The sequence below is a fragment of the Dendrobates tinctorius genome, unplaced genomic scaffold, assembly GCF_039654945.1.
Source record: "Dendrobates tinctorius isolate UK_male_01 unplaced genomic scaffold, ASM3965494v1 ptg000093l, whole genome shotgun sequence".
Lineage (NCBI taxonomy): Eukaryota > Metazoa > Chordata > Amphibia > Anura > Dendrobatidae > Dendrobates > Dendrobates tinctorius.
The window spans coordinates 13,518,330-13,539,699 of NW_027361761.1; the positions used below are offsets into that span (position 1 = coordinate 13,518,330).

General features: G+C 43.4%; 1 protein-coding gene across 1 annotated transcript in view; it reads right to left on the minus strand.

The window, feature by feature from the left end:
* LOC141098560 (cytochrome P450 2K4-like) overlaps positions 1–21,370 on the minus strand; it is a 60,654-nt gene that overhangs the window by 17,433 nt on the left and 21,851 nt on the right. The window contains exons 2-5 of the mRNA XM_073586457.1: positions 12,150–12,337; positions 9,603–9,765; positions 480–629; positions 170–330 (exon numbers count right to left, since the gene is read on the minus strand). Coding sequence (XP_073442558.1) covers positions 170–330; positions 480–629; positions 9,603–9,765; positions 12,150–12,323 — 648 coding nt within the window. The 5' untranslated portion in view covers positions 12,324–12,337. The remainder of the gene's footprint in view (positions 1–169; positions 331–479; positions 630–9,602; positions 9,766–12,149; positions 12,338–21,370) is intronic.

A 21,370-nucleotide genomic window follows, 5' to 3' on the forward strand; every position in this document is an offset into this window, starting at 1 on the left:
ATATATTTACACGATGAACTTCAAGAATGATAAAATGTGCTTTGTCCTTATTCACAACTTAAAATATAACATGTTATTTTATTGCATAGACAGAAGGACAAAAAAGACAAACAGACCAATTGGTTGGTCGATGGAAGTCATATGAAAGACCATTAAATAAATCACTTACTACGACCCAGGGGCTGTTTAGAAGTTTCACATTTTCATTGACTAAGCCCATAAGCCTCAGTATGGTCAGATCCTCGTAGTCAAATCTTTTACTCAGGAGGATGGACACGATTATATTAGTTACAGCAGCATAAATACTGGTAACATTATCAAAGGGCTTACCTGAAAGCAAACAATTATTTTTACATTGTTAAAGAAATATTAATAAAATTTAAAATAAACTATTGATTTATTCATTACATGATTTTGATGTCCTGAATGTATTTATCAGGGTGAGGAATTGCTAAGGAAAGGATAAATTTATTTCTCACCTTCATAGGACCTTAACTTCTCAATTAAGTATTCCGATTCCTCAGTGATCTTGTCTTCTATGGTTCTTCTCCCCATTCCATAATCTCGTAGGGTTGAGAGTGTAAATCTTCTCATCGCTTTCCAGTTTTCTCCAGTGGCAAGAACGATACCTTAATGGAGTGAATACACAGTATGTGATGAGTGTTGTCTATATGTAGGGTTGAACAATGTAAATTTTTGTTAACTTGTGGGTCCTCCAGAAACAACAGAATCCAACTGTATGAACACATTAAATTTTGCCATGAAATTCGATTTGAATCAAATTTATATGATGCAAATTAAAAGTGGATATAGAGATCCGTTAACACCGAACTTCAGCACCACAAAAAGATAAAATTAGCACCTAACTTTTACTGTCAATTTTAAAAACATAATGTAAAGGTACAAAAAAAATAAAAAATAAGAATCCATAATCTGATTCATTTTGGGTTAACGACCCTTAATCATAGCTGTCAGTTATGTAACCTCAAAGATCCTTTTCTTTTTAACTTTTATGCACCTTAGCACCATGTTTTTAAAATTCAACCTTTAATTTTCTGTTTTTTGATCTGGTAGTCATCCAAGCCAAAGACTGTCCTTTCTAAGGCTTGTTATGTAGAACTCCTATTGATCTCTTTGTTGCCACTGAATCTATCAGAGGGTGAGCAAAATACAACACATATTGCAAATTTAAAGTATATTCTCAGACCAAATAAAACATCGGTGAAACAAAATAGATATATATTTTTTGTTCTCAATACGATTGTCTTCTTTGATCCGTGCATTTCTTCTTTACTCTGTCACAAATTGTTCTTCTGACTTCAGGCATCTTTAGCACTTCTGGCACCCAAACTAGCCTTTGCAATGTCATAATATCATGGAACAATGCACATCTTAACATCATGTGAGGACTCATGCAACACAAAGACATGATGACATGGAGGAAGACTAGTGAGCGTCGACGCTAGCGATGATATCATTTGCTGGAGGAAGAGTCCATACCAGACTGAATTTAAAACACACCCAATGCAAAGAGGAATACGGGACTGTAGAAGGTGACCATACTGCGGGATAAGTTGCACCGAACTGAATGGACCGAAAAAGACAACCGGACTGGAGCAATGCTGCGCATCAAGGCAAGCAAAGGCTGGGGAAGCCTAAAGAAACATTTTCGGATTTTTTGGCAACATTCAATGCAAAATTCACCTTGAATCAAATCTCTCATCTCTAGTAGAATGGTATTATTTGGGAATTCACTTGCAATATTATTTAAAAACTACAGTAGAGGAAATAAAGGATTTAATCCTGCTCTCCCATTCTGGTAAAATATGTGGATACTTTATTCAAACTAAAACATATTAAAAGAAACCTGATGCAATTCTGGCTCAAAAGTTGCGCCCTTAGCCAAAGAATGTCACATCGCGGGATGGCACATGTGCTACAGAGGCCGAGGATTGCGGTCCCTATTTCCATCAGGGTCTCCTCCACCTTCCACACCAGCCCCTTCAATCTCTCCTCCTCCTTATCCTCTATCTACAAATTGTCATCTCGGAACATTTGTTCATTTCAGTAGCAAACTGGAAGCGCTGCAGCACTGCCTTTGTGAAGCAGAAAAGGCTCTGCTGAAAATAATTTGTTAAAGAGACAAACACCACACTGCTGCAGAGTTATTGAAAGCTATGACAGAATAGAAAGATCTGAGCCTCTTGCCACTGAACCTTGTAATCTAGTGGCGGTTCTGAAGCTTGGCAGGCTCGAACACGTACCATGTCTGGACCACGTGCTTAACTTAGTGGCTTAGCACTTTCGGAAGACTTACCCAAATTTGTCAGAGCTACTTGTGAAGGTACGTCATGAGTGCACCTATTTTCGCAAGATAGCTATAATTGCCGCTGGTCTGGCGGTGCTGTAGTAGCACTTGCATGCACCAGCTCACTAACTGGTGTGCCATGTGACCACATGCTGGAACTCCACATTACATATGTTGGCAAGGCTTTGTGACCAGCATAGAGCAGTATTTGAATACCAGCTGCAACATGCCTGTCGGTATTCCAGTCAGCCTCCGCACATAACAACTGACTAGTGAGCATGAATGTCTGACAACTGTGAGGTTCTACAAAACTTTGAGGAATTAACCAAGATGGTGAGTGGCAATGAGGCCACAATCAATGCAAATATTTCGCTTCTGTGTTTACTCAAAAACTCACTACTCACAATTAAAGAGGAAGCTTTGCACATGGACCAGGTGGACACGGAGGAATAAAGTAAACAGGGTGATATTACTCAAGCCAGCATGGATTGGGTGATAATGAGGAGGAGGCTGCTGAAAAGGAAGAGGAGGAGAAGGAGGAAATGATTGCCTGTGCTAAAGTGTCTACTACTCACACCAGCTTCATCCCATCTGTTTAGCAGGGATGGGCTAAAGAGAAAGAGAAGCCGCAGACTGAAGAGACGAAAAGGAGAGTCATCCTCCTGATGGGGACAGGGAAGTCTTGCCTGTTGGGAGTCTGACAAACATAGCTGACTTTATGTCTAGCTGCCTTTCTCATGACCCATGTGTTATACGCATTTTGGCCAACACTGATTACTGGATGTTCACCCTACTTGACTCACACTACTTTCCAATTCTATTTCCTGCGATGGAGAGGGTTAGTAAAATGGTCCAATACCATTAGGCCCAAGTCAAACATTTAGGAAAAAAAATTGACATCTGAAATGCTGGAGGCAGAAGTCATAGATCCTTGGGCAACCATGGAGGAGAGATAAGAGAGACACACAGCAGGTCTAACAGTAGCAGTGGAACACTATTGAAGATCTGAAACCGTTTCACTAGACCCTCTCAATGCCCAGGCCCTGTTGCATGGGTTAGTCCAACAAGGAGGGAAAAGTTTTTAAAGATAGTGAAGAAGAGAGACTTCTGTGTTTCCTCTATGCTGTACAACTATTGGTTATCCAATATCCACGCACCCTCCAACTTTGAATATTGCAGCAAGCATGGCCGCCACATTGCTCGGGACCTTCCCTTTTGGCCATGCCTTTGGGCCTGGTGACGTCAGGTCACATGACATGGTAATCGTTGTTCCTCGACGCTGTGGTTTGCTATGCGTTTAACCACGCCCCCTTCTCTACCATCGGCAGACCCGCACACACCCTTGCCCTTTCAGACTGGCATCAATTCGCATTTAAACCCTCAACCTTCCTGATGAGTGTACTCCCTAACAAAGGCAGATTGCCAAAACATGTGTCGGGGTGGATACCATCTAGTAGAGGAAGCCTTGTTGTATAATTGTAAGCATCCCATTATCATTTGAGCTGTTTTATACTATGATGGGCTATGCCTTTTTTTGAACACTTGGCGAAAATGTTTTTGCACTATATTCATATTCTACTCTCTAGTTCTATGACTGTATATGCTAATATTCTGGATCTATAGAGACAACTACTTGAGTTGTTTTGCACTAGCACTTTATAACTACTTGTTCTACCTCTATTTAGCCCTCTTTATTAATTTCATATGTGTGACAGCTTCTTTGTATATTTCAGTGCATAGTTCTCAGCATTATGACTTACCATTCATTTAATATATAGCCTCTCGCTTCCTCTTGACTTCATTCTTTTGTATGTCTGGGTGTCCAGCCCTGTTCTTAACACATTTATCTTTTCATGTACTGTACATTGATTTGTTTAACCGTTGTCACCTGATGTAATTCAATAAACTACTACTTTTTTCACCACATGTTGTACACGGACTCTATGGTCTGCTTTTCTCCCTCATCTCACTCTCACATGTGCCTAGAGATAGGAGAAATAAAAAGAAAGGAAGACGCCTCTATGTGCTCTAAAATTCTACGCCTGAACTGACGCCCAGTTTTCCCAACATAAAGTTTATGACAGTCACATTTCGCTAGATAAACTATCCCCTCTGATTGACGCTACTAGCCAGATCTTTTGCAAAAATGGGTATCCATTGCTTCCAATCACAATGTTCTCCGCATCCCGTGGATCCTGGAAGCTGATGAAGGATTGATGGTATGGATCCTCCTATACTGTTGGAACAACTTCTCCAACTTGCTTTCCGTATATTGGCTGGAAAATGCGCCCATTCCGCAAGTGCTGACCCCCTGCCCTGGAGAAAGCCACTTGGTGGATGGTTAAATGGTGTTCTGGTGTGACAATATCTGGGCTAGTTAGGGTGATGGAAGACCCAGTGGTCTGAGATCCCTGGGCCTTGATATCACTGATCTTGACTAGCTGGAGGTGGCTATGGAGGATGGCTGGTGTAGGGTGGTCAATCTGCCGTATTGTGTGAACAGGGTATATCACTTATCCTTTGCTGATGTATCCCAGGGGTAGTGCCCCTTAGACCCTGATGCCTCGTCTTGGCAAACATTGACTTGATTGGCCGGCAGACAGGCTCCAGTCATGGGGCCCTGACTCTGTAGACAATCTTTGGTCATGTGTACAAGATAACTGCACGTGTAACTGGTGGGGTTTCTGCTGGGTAGTTAGAGAGTCCTGCACAAATGGCTGGTGTCCACTTAATTCTTTGGCTGAGTGGTCTCTTGGGATTGATGGGCAAAGCGGGTCACCAGTGGGATCTATTGCCTATAAATTCGTAGGCCTATCAGGCTGCTTGTTCTGGGGTTTTGGGCTTCCTGTCAGCTACCTACTCTTATATTTCTGGGGCCATGTTCTCCATAAGTTCCTCGAACACAATAAGGTCCCGGAGAGCATGAGCGGAGAAGGAAGTCTAACCATTGAGCCAACGGTGTCATGGATAACTGCCAAATTCTACATATGAGACCCCCTAGGGAGACATTGTCCAGAACTTAGTGCAATATATTTCCGGGTGATGGCAAAAAGGGATAACAGGGTGTCCTTAAAAGTCCAATAGTCCATACAGTCCTGAGACCCAAGAGACTGAACAGCAGGCTATGCCTGGCCAGTCAAGCTAGTCCACAAGTATTTGGCCCAATCAGCTGTTTGCACCTGATGCATCATCATTAGGGTCTCAAAGCTTTGTGGATGTTCATCAACCTCTGTGTTGGACTCACTAAATATTGGCACGTCTCAATAGCGAAGACGATTTCTTTGGTGGTGGCATATCATGAAAATAGGGTCCGGTGTTGGTGGTAGGGGTACTAGAACTCCTAAAACTGATTCAATACCACAATCTCTCTCCTCACTTGAGGCTCCGGGTCCCAATGCAATCAACAATTCCTGGATTTTGGCTGCTGGTGCCTGGGTATTTGTTTCCATACTACCACTGGATCCTGGATTTGGCAAGCAGCTTAATTCCTCTGGGTCCAATTCAGCGGAGTTTTCATCATCCTCCATGATGTTATGGGTATCCTAACTGACCAATTCCTTGATTAAATCCGACTGAGTGTCAATGGGCTGGTATTCAATCCATCAAAGCTGGCAGAGCTCCTGTAGTTGTCATTTCTTGTTGCGACTATACAATAACTCTGGTCCTCTTCCCAAAGCCTAGTTGGTGGGCTTGGATATGGTGGCATCTGAAAACTACTCTGTATGTTTCAGCTATGATTTGCTTGGTCTTTCTGCATGCCTACCTGGTTGTGAAGCCCTAAATGATGTCTGAGAACTCCAGTCCCTTGCAGTTCCACAAGTTCCGCTGGGCTGAGTCCCACTGCTGCCACCATATGTAGAGGCACAGGGTTAGTGGGTTCTCTCATCTGTATGGACCAGGGCTCATACCACTGAACACCTGCACTTTCTCCCCAGGGTTAGAGCTGCTTCCAGAGCAGACTACCACCACCACCAGTGGCTCCCTGCTTTTGGCGGATCCCCAAAGAAGCTGACAGTCCATTGATGTCCAAGGCAAGGTCACTTGATTGTCCCAACTTGGATTCTCTTTCGTCTTTGAGGGTTCAGTGCTGGTCAATGAAGTAGCTCGGTAATTCATCAGTTGGAGCTATGATGTCATGGCTACTGTAATGTAGAGTCTCTCTAAACACAGGCAGATCCTCTTTATTAAGGGTCACAGCTTGTCATTCAGTCATTCCTCTACAGACTTGGAGGAAGGTGTAAGGAGGCCATCCCTCACTGCTGGAGTGTTCAAACAACATGCATATATTGTCCTTCATATATGCAGAGCACCAATGGGTCATGAACTTATTGACACACATTGTGCCTTTGCTTCCCAAGTATTGTAGAACAATACTAGGACTGCAATACTAGGACAGATACAATAGCTAATTAGCAGGTAAACAAATGGCAGCCATTGAACATTAATTCAATGACAATAAGAGTCAACATTCATCCTCACATGAACTCTAGCTCTTGTCCATGGGCCTACTGAAATAGTACTTCTGAATAATTCCAATTAAATGCTGTGTCACCTCACCTCACATTAGGGTCTTCTGGAAAAATTTTTGAGTTTCCCATTGACTTCCATTATATTCTTTACTCGAGTCGAGCCAGTCCGAGAGTCTCACCTGCTCAATTCAAGTAACGAGCACTCAAGCATTTCAGTGCTTGATCATGACTATTTAAAACATTGGTGCTTTAGTGAACCCAGAGATCAGACTACTACATAAGAAATGACACATAATTAGAGTTGAGCGATACCGTACGATACTTCAAAGTATCGGATCGGAATGGATCGGCCGATCTTAAAAAAAAGTATCGGTATCGCCGATTCCGATACCGGAAGTCCCATTCAAGTCTATGGGACTTCCGTTATCGGAATAAGAAAAATCCTGTTTTTCCTTTGTACAGCCTCTCTGGGAAATTCCCACGCAGCAATGGCATAAAGTGAGACTAGGGACTTTTTTTTTTTTTAAGTGGCGGAGGAATACAGTGCGGAAGGATACCTACTTTCCGTCATTGGATTCCTGCAGCCCGTAGAGAACGGCAGCAACAGCTGATGCTGCAGTTCTCTACCCAAGATCGTCGTGGGACACACTCGTGGACTGCTTCGGATCGTGGGTGAGTATTTTTGTGGTTTGTTATGTTAATATTTATTCCGTAAAAGACAATGGCTTCGGGGAACAATGTGACAAGTATTGGTAAGTATGTTACTCTATGTTATATGTACTGTATGTCTATGTATGTATTGTATGAATGTATTGTATGTAGTATGTATGTAGTATATATGTGGTATGTATGTAGCATGTAGTATGTATGTAGCATGCATGTAGCATGCAGTATGTATGTAGCATGCATGTAGTATATATGTAGTATGTATGTAGCATGCATGTAGTATGTATGTAGTATGTATGTCGTATATATGTAGTATGTATGTAGCATGTAGTATGTATGTAGCATGCATGTAGTATATATGTAGTATGTATGTAGCATGTAGTATGTATGTAGCATGCATGTAGTATGTATGTAGTATGTATGTAGCATGTAGTATGTATGTAGCATGCATGTAGTATGTATGTAGTATGTATGTAGTATGTATGTAGCATGTAGTATGTATGTAGCATGCATGTAGCATGTAGTATGTATGTAGCATGCATGTAGCATGTAGTATGTATGTAGCATGCATGTAGTATATATGTAGTATGTATGTAGCATGCATGTAGTATGTATGTAGTATGTATGTAGTATATATGTAGTATGTATGTAGCATGTAGTATGTATGTAGCATGCATGTAGCATGTAGTATGTATGTAGCATGCATGTAGCATGTAGTATGTATGTAGCATGCATGTAGTATATATGTAGTATGTATGTAGCATGCATGTAGTATGTATGTAGTATGTATGTAGTATATATGTAGTATGTATGTAGCATGTAGTATGTATGTAGCATGCATGTAGTATATATGTAGTATGTATGTAGCATGTAGAATGTATGTAGCATGCATGTAGTATGTATGTAGTATGTATGTAGCATGCATGTAGTATGTATGTAGTATGTATGTAGTATATATGTAGTATGTATGTAGCATGTAGTATGTATGTAGCATGCATGTAGTATATATGTAGTATGTATGTAGCATGTAGAATGTATGTAGCATGCATGTAGTATGTATGTAGTATGTATGTAGCATGCATGTAGTATGTATGTAGTATGTATGTGTTATGTATGTGGTATGTATGTAGTATATATGTGGTATGTATGTAGTATGTATGTAGCATGTAGTATGTATGTAGCATGCATGTAGTATATATGTAGTATGTATGTAGCATATATGTAGTATGTATGTAGTATGTATGTAGTATATATGTGTTATGTATGTAGTATGTATGTAGTATGTATGTGGTATGTATGTAGTATGTATGTAGCATGTAGTATGTATGTAGCATGCATGTAGTATGTATGTAGTATTTTTTTTTTTTTTTTTTAACATTTAACACATTAGCCGGATGATGGGACTACTACTGTCCCATCATTGGCTAATGTGTCAATCACTGTCATGGTAGCAGGCATCGCCAGATGGGACTTGTAGTCCCATCGGACGATGCTTGCACAGACCCCCGGACATCAGCACAGCCCCCCGGCAGGCCGGCACAGCCCCCCGGCAGGCCGGTACAGACCCCCACAGGGTGCACAGACCACCGGCAGGCCGGCACAGCCCCCCGGCAGGCGGGTACAGATCCCGGGCAGTCCACACAGCCCCCCGGCAGGCCGGCACAGCCCCCCGGCAGGCCGGCAGAGACCCCCGGAAGGCCCGAAATGACGGCGCATCATGATGCGCACACACCGCGCATCATGATGACGTCAGGCTGTCAATCAACTTTGAACTTCCGATTCCGATGCCGACTTCCGATATTGAAAAAATATCGGAAGTCGGTATCGGAATTCCGATACAGCAAGTATCGGCCGATACCCGATACTTGCGGTATCGGAATGCTCAACACTACACATAATAGATATGTTATAGATTTTGCATAGGCACCGATACATTTTATGGGACATTTCTCGTAAAGTCAAAAATCACTTATCCATAAAACATCCAGTTTACGTATACGCTCTAGATGTTATCCAAATTTCTCCATAGCCAGATACATTCTTTATTATAGCACTTCTCTCCTGCTGCTTGATCACAGCCCTGGACCATAGACTCATCCTATAACAGCGTTTTCCCTTTAATAAAAAAGAAAAATGTTACAACCAATACAAAGACTCACCATGTCCTTTAACCGCTTCTGAAAATAACGGTATATTTGGCCTTTCTGAAAATAATTCCGCGTGGTTAATTAGAGCATCTTTAATAGTCTCATAACCACAGAGGACGATGGATTTTGACATTCCTATCTGAAAACTGAAGACTGTGCCGTACTTCTTGGCCAACTGTAAATACAAGAAGGATCATAAAAGTCACAAAATGTCCTAAAATTTCCTTAACATTCTCTCCATAAACATCTATAACTAGTGACCAGTTATGACTACAAGAATTAAATAATTCCTCAATTTCAATAAAGTTCAACCAACAATATCCTTACAACAGAAAATATAAAGCCGAACTTTTTCCAAACCAAAAACTCCATTAGCTGATGTTGACTTCTACATTGTGATTTCCATTTATTATAGAAACAAACTCAATATGTTACCAAATCCATCAGAATATGGATACCACTTGGATCCTAAATATGAGTAGGTCTGTCAAAGGTTATGCAGAAAATATTGGGCAATGCCAAGAATTAATGTACAAAATACTATGCAACAGCACTCTGCAATTCAAGAGAACCTGTCACTCAATTCATGCTGTCCAAACCACAGTAGTACAGTTGGAAGATTTGACCTGGTACCTTAATCAGAGATGAGACTAGTTCATTGCTGTTTCAGATATTGAATGATCTATTAATCAAGCACTGTGAAGAGCCGGTGTCATGGAGATACTGCGGCAGAAACATGCTGGAGGATGTCGGTGTCTGGTTCCATGAACTCCTGCTTCACTATCCTATTAAACAGTGTAGATTTTCCTTGCTCCATCCCGGCAAGGATTAATAAGTTCATTCAATCTCCTGGATCTCTCCATCCTAAAATGTCTCAGGTTTTCTGTGGTGGCCACTCCCCTCCATTATATATGCTCATAACTGGCACTTGGGAGTTTCCAGTGATAGTTCTATGTTCTGGTTTCGTAGTGAAAGAGAGTGCTCAGTGTTTGGAGCTGGTGGTTGGAGAGTTTTTCTGGATATTGCTGCATTGAGTTGGTTTGTGTGTTTATTCTTACATTTGGTTTCCCCTTCCTGTACCTCCCCTTTTCCACACTCAAAAAATATATTGCTTCTTCTGAACCATTTCCACCCCCACCTGCCCAAGTTATCATTGATGGGATTCTGGAATTGCAGATTCTTGATTCATGCTTGGTACATCATTCTCTTCAATATTTGGTTCATTGAAAGGATTACGTTTTTGAGGAGAAAATGTGGGTATTAGCATCTGACGCTCATGCAATCTGGTGGATCCAGTGTTTTCTTGCTTCACATCCAGATAAACCTAATTCTGAGGCTCAGGAGGTCCCTCTTAGGAGGGAGGGTACTGTCATGGGTATGCCGTGACAGAGAGGGGGCCAGAAGATTTTGATGTCTGGTTACATGAACTCCTGCACTTTTTAGAAATGCTTCACCATCCTATGTGCAGGTTTTCCTTACTTTTCAAGGCAAGGGTTAGTCAATTCAGTTGAACTCCTGGAGCTCCTCATCCTGAATGGTCTCAGCTGTTCTGTCTTGGCCACTCCACACTGAAATTTATGCTCTTTACTGGCACTTGGAAGTTGCTAATGATAGTTCTACTTCCTGGTTTGGTGGAGAAGGAGAAAGTTCAGCATTTTAAGTTGGTGATTGAGGAGTTTCTCTGGAGATTGCTAAGTGGAGTTGGTTTGCGTGTTTATCCTTATCTTCTCACATTTGGCTTCCACTTCCTATACCTCCCCTGTTTCCCACTCTGTTGTTTTGTGTGAGTGTATTTGTATGATTGTAGTTTTCTTTTATCCCTGTCTGCTAACCCCTGCCGATCTGGTTAGTGTTTTCCTATACCCTTCGGCTCCTCACCTCCCTGGATAAGGGAAGAATCAGATAAGGGTTAAGTTATGAAACCCCTGTGTCTCCACCATTGGAGGTGATCCGGGGGACAGGGATAGACTAATGTGCCTCTAGTTCGAGAGTTTGAGTAGGTGCCCAGAGTCCCTTGTCACTATGTAGCAGCTGACCTGATGTGGTGCTGGACTAGTCTCATCTCCTGCTTTAGTCTTAGGCCAGAACATCTACATATATTTCCTCTGAAACATATGAGTAATTTAGAGAAAAATATAGCTGGCTGCATTCATGATCAGATAGCAGCCAGGCTCTGATAAATGCTGCTTTGCTTGAATAAGATGACAGGTTACCATTAATGAATGCATTAATTCCACGATTACTACACACGTAAAAAAAGTTAGAGTTTTGATGCAAATTGCGTAAGCCATCCTCCAGCGACAAGGAGACCTTAATGTATGAAGCCCAACTCTACTGAGCCATCTCTTTATGCGCCTTGTGCCTATTCACAGTAAACTTCCCAGATTAAATCATTATGATACTACAATATTTCTAGAACTCCTGGTAGTGACTTTTCCATTGATTGTAAACCATTTACTGCCTATTTACACAACTGAAATAGCCTTCTCTTCAGGATATTAGTTCTTTCATTTTCTTTGTACATAACACCCTAAAAGCAAGGTGGTTAATCAATGTTACCTGCATAAATGTATTATGGGGTTTTCCTATGTCCATTATGTGGATGTTTCCAATGATCGGTAAAGGTTTTGGTCCAGGTGGGAAATTTTTATCATATCCTTGTTTTTGTTTCCTGAATGTGTTCAGCAAAAATAAGATGACAACGATGGAGAGGAGAAGAGTGACCAGGTCCATGGTGAAAGGGAGTTCTGTAAAATTTTGAAGTGATACAGAAAGATAAGAGATTGCTTGAAAATAATATGTGGTCACAAAGACTGTTTCATTACTGCGGAAAAATGAACAATAAACAATTGAGTTGTAAGAGTAACTACAAGAAAAAATAAAACTGACCAGAGTGAGTCTATCTGCAAAATCTCTAGCATGATATGCAAAAAAGGTATAAATAGATAGATAATAGATAGATAATAGATAATAGCTATGACATTAATTGAACACTGCATTATTGTCATGTACACTATGCTTATAAAACTGACTAAAGGCTCCGTTACACATAACGATGTCCCAGCGATCCCACAAACGATCCGACATGGATGGGATCGCTGGGACATCGTTAGGCTGATCGTTGGTGAGCTGTCACATAGACAGCCCCTCCAGCGATCAGGACCAGCGAGCAAGCTGGTTTCTAATGTAAACATCGGGTATCCAGGAGACGCGGCTCCTGAATACCCGATGTTTACATTAGAAACCAGCGTCGCTAATCGCTGGTCTCTCGCTGCCATGCGATGCGTGCTGGCCAGCGGGAGACCAGCGATCAAAAAACGGCCCAGGCCGATCGGCAGGGGGGCCGGTCGCTGATCCCCGTCACACACAGCGATCTCACTGACGAGATCGCTGTGGCGTCACAAAATCAGCGATCTCGCTAGCAAGATCGCTGTGTGTGACGGGGCCTTTACTCCGAGCATAAATTTGTTAATTTGTATGTGCCCACCAGCCATGATAATTCATAGAATCATAGAATCGTAGAGTTGGAAGGGACCTCCTGGGCCATCTGGTCCAACCCCCTGCTCAAAGCAGGATTTGCTAAATCATCCCAGTCAGATGTCTGTCCAGCCTCTGTTTGAAGACTTCCATTGAAGGAGAACTCACCACTTCTCGTGGCAGCCTCTTCCACTCATTGAGCACTCTAACTGTCAAAAAGTTTTTTCTAATATCTAATCTGTGTCTCCTCCCATTCAGTTTCATCCCATTGCTTCTAGTCTTTCCTTGTGCAAATGAGAATAAAGATGATCCTTCTACAATGTGACAGCCCTTTAGATATTTGTAGACAGCTATTAAGTCTCCTCTCAGTCTTCTCTTTTGCAAACTAAACATTCCCAAATCCTGCAACCTTTCCTCATAAGACAGGGTTTGCAGACCGGTCACCATTCTGGTCGCTCTTTTCTGAACTTGCTCCAGTTTGTTGATGTCTTTTTTAAAATGTGGTGCCCAAAATTGGACACAATATTCCAGATGAGGTCTGACCAAAGAGGAGTAGAGGGAAATAATGACTTCACGTGATCTAGACTGTATGCTTCTGTTAATACATCCTAGAATTGCATTTGCCTTTTTTGCTGCTGCATCACACTGTTGACTCATATTCAGTCTGTGATCTATTAGTATACCCAAGTCTTTTTCACATGTGCTGTCACTTAGCCCTATTCCTCCCATTCTATATATGCTTTTTTCATTTTTATTGCCCAGATGTAGTACTTTGCATTTCTCCCTGTTAAAAACCATTCTGTTAGTTGCTGCCCACTTCTCCAGTTTATTTAAATCTTTTTGAATCCTCTCTCTCTCTTCTCTAGTATTAGCTATCCCTCCTAGCTTTGTGTCATCAGCAAATTTAATCAGTTTACCCTCAATTCCTTCATCTAAATCGTTGATAAAGATGTTGAACAATACAGGGCCCAGGACAGAGCCCTGTGGTACCCCACTTGAGACATTCTTCCAACTGGATGTGCAGCCATTTACGACCACTCTTTGGGTCCGATCACTAAGCCAGTTATGAATCCACCTAACAGTTGCCTTGTCCATTCCATACTTAGTCATTTTTTCAATAAGGATTGTATGAGAGACTTTGTCAAATGCTTTGCTGAAGTCAAGATATACTATATCTACAGCATTTCCTTGATCCACCCAATCAGTGATACCGTCATAGAAGGAAATTAAGTTAGTCTGACATGACTTATTAGCTACAAACCCATGCTGACTCTGTTTAATCACTTCATTCTTATCCAGGTATTGACATACATGTTGTTTAATAATTTGTTCAAAGATCTTTCCTGGTATAGAAGTCAGACTCACCGGCCTATAGTTGCCTGGGTCCACCTTCTTCCCCTTTTTGAAGATAGGAACAACATTTGCTCTTCTCCAGTCTTCTGGCACTTCTCCTGTTCTCCAAGAATTTTCAAAGATTATGGAGAGGGGTTCAAAAATTTCTTCTGCTATCTCCTTCAGTACTCTGGGGTGTAATTCATCTGGACCTGGAGACTTGAATTCATTTAGGTTAGCTAAGTGTTTCCTCACTGTCTTTCTGTTTATAGATATCCTGGATTTTTCTATTCCCTTAATAGGACAGTGAATAACAGTTGATGTTACATTTCCTTTCTGAGAGAAAACAGATGCAAAATAGGAATTTAAAAGTTCAGCCTTCTCAACATCCTGTCTTACCATTTCATCATTTTCATCCTGTAAAAATCCTATAGCATCTTTGACTTTTCTTTTACTTTTGACATATCCCCAAAATCCTTTATTATTGCTTTTGACATCTCTTGCAAGCCTCAATTCATTTTCAGCTTTAGATAATCAGATTTGTGCCCTGCAGGTTCTGCAGACAGCATTATATTCTTCTTTAGATATGCCTCCCTCTTTCCATTTTATAAACATTTTTTTCTTCCTTTTTAGCATGTGCTTAAGTTCTGTGTTCATCCATCCTGGTTTCCTTAAATGCTTCCTATTCTTCCCTCTTTTTGGAATTGTTAACAACTGTGCTTTGAGAATTTCATTTTTCAAGATTTCCCATCCTTCCTGGACATTTTTGTCTTTAAGGATATCCAGCCATTGGATCCCTCCAATTCTCTTTCTGAATCCCTTAAAATCTGCCTTTCTGAAATCTAATCTTGACGTCTGAGTCTTCACAGGTCTTCCGCCTCTAGTTATCCAAAATTCTAAAATAGCATGGTCGCTACCTCCTAGGGTCCCAGCCACTTTTACCTCCTCAACCATTTCCTCCCTGTTTATAAGGATTAGATCCAAGGTAGCAGTTCCCCTTGTTTTCTCCCTTACCTTTCTTTATTGGAACCCTAATTCTATCAGACCCACCTCTTTAGGCTGAGGCATGAGAGAAATATTCAACCCCGTAAGGAAGCAGTCACCAAATACTCTTCACATTTTTGGCCTTTTGGCCAGAAAGTCTGATAGAAAAGGTTAGGATGTGTGAGCCAGAAGAGAAAGGCTACAGCTGTCTGCCTAACGAGGGAGTTCTAAAGAGGATAAGCAGGAGGAACTTCAGTGTAACACAGTACTGCAAGTACCTAAAACTAAGCGCTAGGAAGGAGACTACACAACCCATCTGATAGAGAGATTCCTAAGTTGCTTCCAGGCTAGCCAGCTCCTGTGCCATCTGTAATCTGGACCCTGGACTGCATTTGCCAAGCAAAGTAAAGGTAAAGAAACTGCACCCTGTTGTGTCCTTGCCTTCTTCCTGCAAACTTTCCAGCACTGCTACATCTCTGTGCTAAACACTACACCCTCTTCCTCAACACCTTCCTTCTTCATCTACTCTGCCCTGGGACTACAGCCCTGCCTGTGGAGGGCTACACCATCATTGCTGTACCACACCATCTGTCCCAGAGGATCTGTCTGCAGAGTCGGCTTAACACCTTCATTGCCGAACACCACAGGTGGCATCATGAATCATTCACTCATAAACTTTATTCCGTCACATTCCCCTTTTACATGGGTGCCCAGGGCCATGGACCAGGTCACCTCTGCTGTGACATTCCCCTCTGAGGGACCAGCCCGGTACCGAGTACCCCACAGCCTTTGGAGGGTGACCCATTTTGGCGTCACAAACAGGATTAACGGAGCCCGGTGTCCCCGGGCCCTGTGTGCCAGAGACTGTGTTTTGTGCCATAGACTATTTGTGCAATTGCCGCCATTACCGAGCTGCTTGGCGCGCATGGGCAGCCGAAGAGTGCGAAAAAGTGAAGTGCCGTGAGGGAAGAGGCCAGCATGCGAGAAGTGAGAAGTTGATGCCTTCAGTCTCGGCGTCCCCTGATTGTCCAGCCGTTGGAGCGGTAACCGGTAAGCCAGCGCAACCCAGGGCCTGGCGAAAGTTAACTGGGGGGGAAGAGAATGTCTGAAGCAAGAGCAGACGCAGCGTCGGACGCCACTGCAAACCCCACAGTGCCGCAAGCTGCAGGGCCCAGCGCAGCTGCGGCTCCTATAGCGCCACTGCCTCCAGCAGCCAGCGCTGCCTCCACAGCGGCCACCGCAGCAGTCCCCATAATGCCGCTGTCCATGCCCTATATACTTGGAGCGTCCTGGCTACCGCAGTATTCAGGGGAGTCACATACACTGAGTGAATTTAAAGAGAGACTGTGCAGTTTGTTTGAGGTGTATCCTCTGTCTGAAAGCCAGAAAGTGAACATCCTTATTGGGCAGCTAACTGGTGCAGCACAAAGGGAAGTAAAAGCCTGACAGGACACTGATAAAGAGACTGTTAAAAAAAATCCTGGCAAAGCTAAAAAGCACCTTCGACACCTGCACTGCAGCTGAAATAAAGATGAGATTCTTTGGGTGTAAGCAAAGAGTGCAGGACAGTATACGGAACTATGCTCTTCACCTGCAGGAGGCGCTGCAAGCCATAAAGCAGATTGATCCTGACAGGGTGCAAGATGGAGACAGACTGCTAAAGGAGCAATTTATTGAGGGCCTCCTATCCAGTAGCCACAGAGCATAGCTGCGCATCATAGCCCTACAAAACCCTGACCTTGACTTTGCAGACTTCAAAGACAGGGCTATTTGGGTGCTGCATGAACCAAATGTCAGCCGTCCAGCGCCCCCTAGGTGCCCAGCGATCACATACCATCAAGAAGCAGCATCTTTCCCTCTCAGCCCTATGGAGACTGATGCACAGACTCTGGACAAAGACCCATCTGCCGAACTGCGTCTTCAGGTCCAGGAGCTGACCAAAAATATGGCTGCACTTGCCAAAACTGTGCAGTCCCTGCAGGTGTCATCCAAGGAGAAGATCCAGCTGGCCTCCAGTCCAGAGGATGTCCCATGGCTACGGAAGAAGAGGATCCCGCCACGCCGAGGGAGAGACCACGATCGCTATGACCTGGACGGACGTCCCATCTGTCGTCACTGCCACAAGGCCGGCCACACTGCAAGGTTCTGTTATTTAAACGAGCAACCCCTGGGGCAGAGGGCCATCCCCCAGGAGTAGGACCACAAGGCCCAAGGAACTGGCGAGCCAAGTATGTTGGAGGGCGACCGGTCCTCCCAGTGGTGATTGACGGCATCCCCATGAATGCTTTGCTGGACACTGGCTCTCAGGTGACAACTATGTCATATATCCTTTACAAGCGGTATTGGGCTGACTCTGAACTTACCCATGGCCCAAGTGATGAACTGACAGTAGTTGCCAGCAATGGTCAGTCTTTGCCGCAAGTAGGATGTAAAGAGATAACCATTAAAGTGGGGCGAATAGAGTTAAAATCTCAAGGTCTGATAGTTGTAGACATTGATCGATGAGAATATAATCCAATGATGATCCTTGGTACTAATGTGATTGAAAATTGTCTTTCCGAGGTTATTGTTTTGTTGCAACAGGTGGCCGAGGCTGCTGGTTGCAGTGAACAATGAGTCCTGCAGAAGGAGATCAAGGCCCTGATGCAAAGACAGCAGGTAGAACTGTCTGGCGGAGAAATTGGCAGCGTCAGAGAGTGATTCTTTCCCCATTGCGATACCCCCCAGATGTGAAATGTTAATTTTGTGTTTTGTTCAGCCATCGGCCTCAGAGGAAAAGATTACCAAGCATTGGTAGAGCCTGTGTACTCTGATAGCCAGCCCACTGTCCTGACAGCCAGAGGGGTAGTTGATGTCCGCAAAGGGAGAGTACCTGTACACCTCTTGAATTGTGGGGAAGAGGAGGCCACAATGCCTCGGTATGCCACAGTTGCTAAGCTGCTTACTGTGAGTAACAATGCAATATGGGCAGCAGAGCCCTTGATCTCATCCGACCAGGTGGAGGACACTGGCTCTGTAAAGCAGCTGGAGGAGTGGTGTCAGCAGCTGCAGGTGGGAACTGACTCCTCCCCTTCGCACCAAAAGAGTGGGGTTTACCGAGTGACTCAGGAATATGAGCGGGTATTCAGTAAACACCCTCTAGACTTTGGGAAGGCAAAAGGGGTTCAACACCATATCCCCACTGGAGATCATTCACCCATTAAAGAAAGTTACCGGCCTACACCCCCAACACTATATCAATGTGCCAAAAGTATGTTGCGGGAAATGAAGGAGGCTGGGGTGATCAGAGCCAGTTGTAGCCCCTGGGCAGCTCCAATAGTCTTTGTGAAAAAGAAAGATGGTACCATGAGAATGTGTGTTAATTACAGAAAAATTATCAGCATTACACATAAGGATGCCTACCCATTATCCAGAATTGAGGAGTCATTAGCTGCACTTAAAACTGCAAACTGTTTTTCCACCTTAGATCTCACTAGCGGGTATTGGCAGGTTCCCGTGGCAGAGGCAGATAAGGAGAAAACAGCGTTTACCACACCAATGGGTCTCTGCGAGTTCAACTACATGCCATTCGGGCTCTGCACTGCCCCAGGGACATTTCAACGGCTAATGGACTGCTGTCTTGGACATAAGAACTTTGAGACAGTTCTGTTATACCTTGATGATGTCATTGTTTTCTCCAAGACTTATGAAGACCATCTGAAGCACCTAGCTGAGGTGTTTGAAGCCTTGTCCAACTTTGGCCTGAAAGTGAAGCCATCCAAATTCCACCTCCTGAAGCCAAAGGTACAGTACCTCGGTCACGTAGTGAGTGCAGAAGGTGTGGCACCAGATCCTGACAAAGTCACTGTCATCCGAGACTGGCAGAAGCCCAGCAACCTCCATGAAGTACGTCAGTTCCTCGGGTTGGTAGGATACTACCGAAGGTTCAGCAAGGGCTTCACTGAGATAGCCACACCTATGCAAAATCTTCTGGTGGGCCTGCTGTTGTGAGTTCATTTTCCCCTCCGTCACTGAGGCCTGGTGAACTCCCTATTCTAGTGAAGGAAGGTAGTGAGCCTGATTATCAGGCACCTGGGACTAATGAAGACGATTGGCTGAGTGGAGTCACTGACTGGATTTAAGGCAGCCTACGCCCTTTCTGCCCTGTGGGTGATTTCTCTGTGGACTCTTGGACACCAGTCTGATTCCTGCTCTCCTAAAGCTAAGTTTTCTGTTTTGCCTTTTTGCATTTAAGATTTGTTTTTGTTTTTCTTGCTTTTTGGATTCTGCCACTCCCTGCTGGAGTGTGCAGTGTTCCGTTAGCTCTGTCTTCTGAAAGTTCCTGAGTGCTGATTTAGTTTTTGAAGCTTAGTTGCTTCAGGGCCATTTTTATATCAGCTTGTTGGCTTTTGTCTCTGATAGGGTTTTGGCAGATTGCAGACAGCAGCCTTCCTATCCGTTGCTATCTAGGTAGTTTTTGGGCCCCGTCTTTGCTCAGCCTGTCTTTCTGTCTGTGTAAGTGTTTTCATCTTGCTTCACCGTCATTATATGTGGGGGGCTGCCTATTGCTTTGGGGTCTGCTCTGGGGCAGTTAGATTTCCCCTTTCCTTCTTTAGGCCTATGTATCTCTCCGGCTGTGATCGAGAGGTCTAGGTCATCGTAGGAACCACCCACGGCTACTGCTAGTTGTGTTGATAGGTTCAGGGGTCTGCAATCTGATAGTTGCCAACTTCTCTGGTTTTCTGGACTTAGCTAGCATTTCTATTTTTGCCTCCTACAGTGACTCAATCATAACAGAATCACCCGCCAAACCGCAGATCCTGGGGTACTCAATAGCAGGAAAGAATATTGTTTAAAAAAAAAAAAAAAAAAAAAAAAGAGCAGTGTGTATAATTTTTCCTCTATATCTCTGAGGCCGTAGGGGGAATTTTTTTTTCTCTCAATGGAGATAAAGCAAGTGTCTGATCGTGTGGAGCAGCTCGCTGCTGAAGTGCGAGGAATTTCCGCCTATCTTGCACGTTCACATGCTGTTGAACCAAAGATCCCCACACCTGGCGTATTTTTTGGGGATCGATCTAAATTTTTGAGTTTCAAAAATAATTGTAAATTATTTTTTGCTTTGAAGCCCAACTCGTCAGGGAGCCCCGCGCAGCAGGTTAAAATTGTCATCTCTTTGCTGCGCGGCAATCCCCAGGATTGGGCGTTTTCTTTGAAACCAGATGACCCTATTCTGACTAATGTGAACGCATTTTTTCAAGCCTTGGGGTTGCTGTACGACGAACCTAATGCTATTGATCAGGCTGAAAAGACCCTGTTAGCATTGAACCAGGGTCGAGAATCTGCAGAGTTGTACTGTCAAAAGTTCCGAAAGTGGGCGGTCCTTACTACCTGGAATGATAGTGCCTTGGCTGCTCTATTTCGGAAGGGCTTGTCAGAAGCCGTAAAAGATACTATGGTGGGATTTCCTGTTCCCTCTGGTCTGGACGATTCTATGTCTTTAGCCATTCAGGTTGATCGGCGTTTACGTGAACGCAGGATTACACGAGAGGTGTTGCCACCGGTTGAACAGACGTCTGAACCTATGCAATATGATAGAGTTTTGTCTAAGGCGCAACGTCAGGAATTCAGAAGGCGCAATAAGCTGTGTTTTTTCTGTGGAGATGCCTCACATATTATTTCTGTTTGTCCTAAACGTGAGAAACGCTTTGCACACACGTTTTCTGTTGGTGGAGTTCAGCCTAAGTTTCTTTTGGCAATTACTCTGATCTGTTCCCTGTCCACATTTTCCGCCAAGGCTTTTGTGGATTCGGGAGCAGCGCTAAACCTAATGGACTTGGATTTTGCTAAACGTTGTGGATTTCCGTTGACACCTCTGCAGACGCCTATCCCTTTGAGGGGGATTGATGCTACCCCTCTGGCTAAAAATAAACCTCAGTTTTGGACCCAGTTGGTCATGAGGGTCGCCCCAGACCACCAAGAAAATTGCAGATTTTTGGTGTTGCATGGTC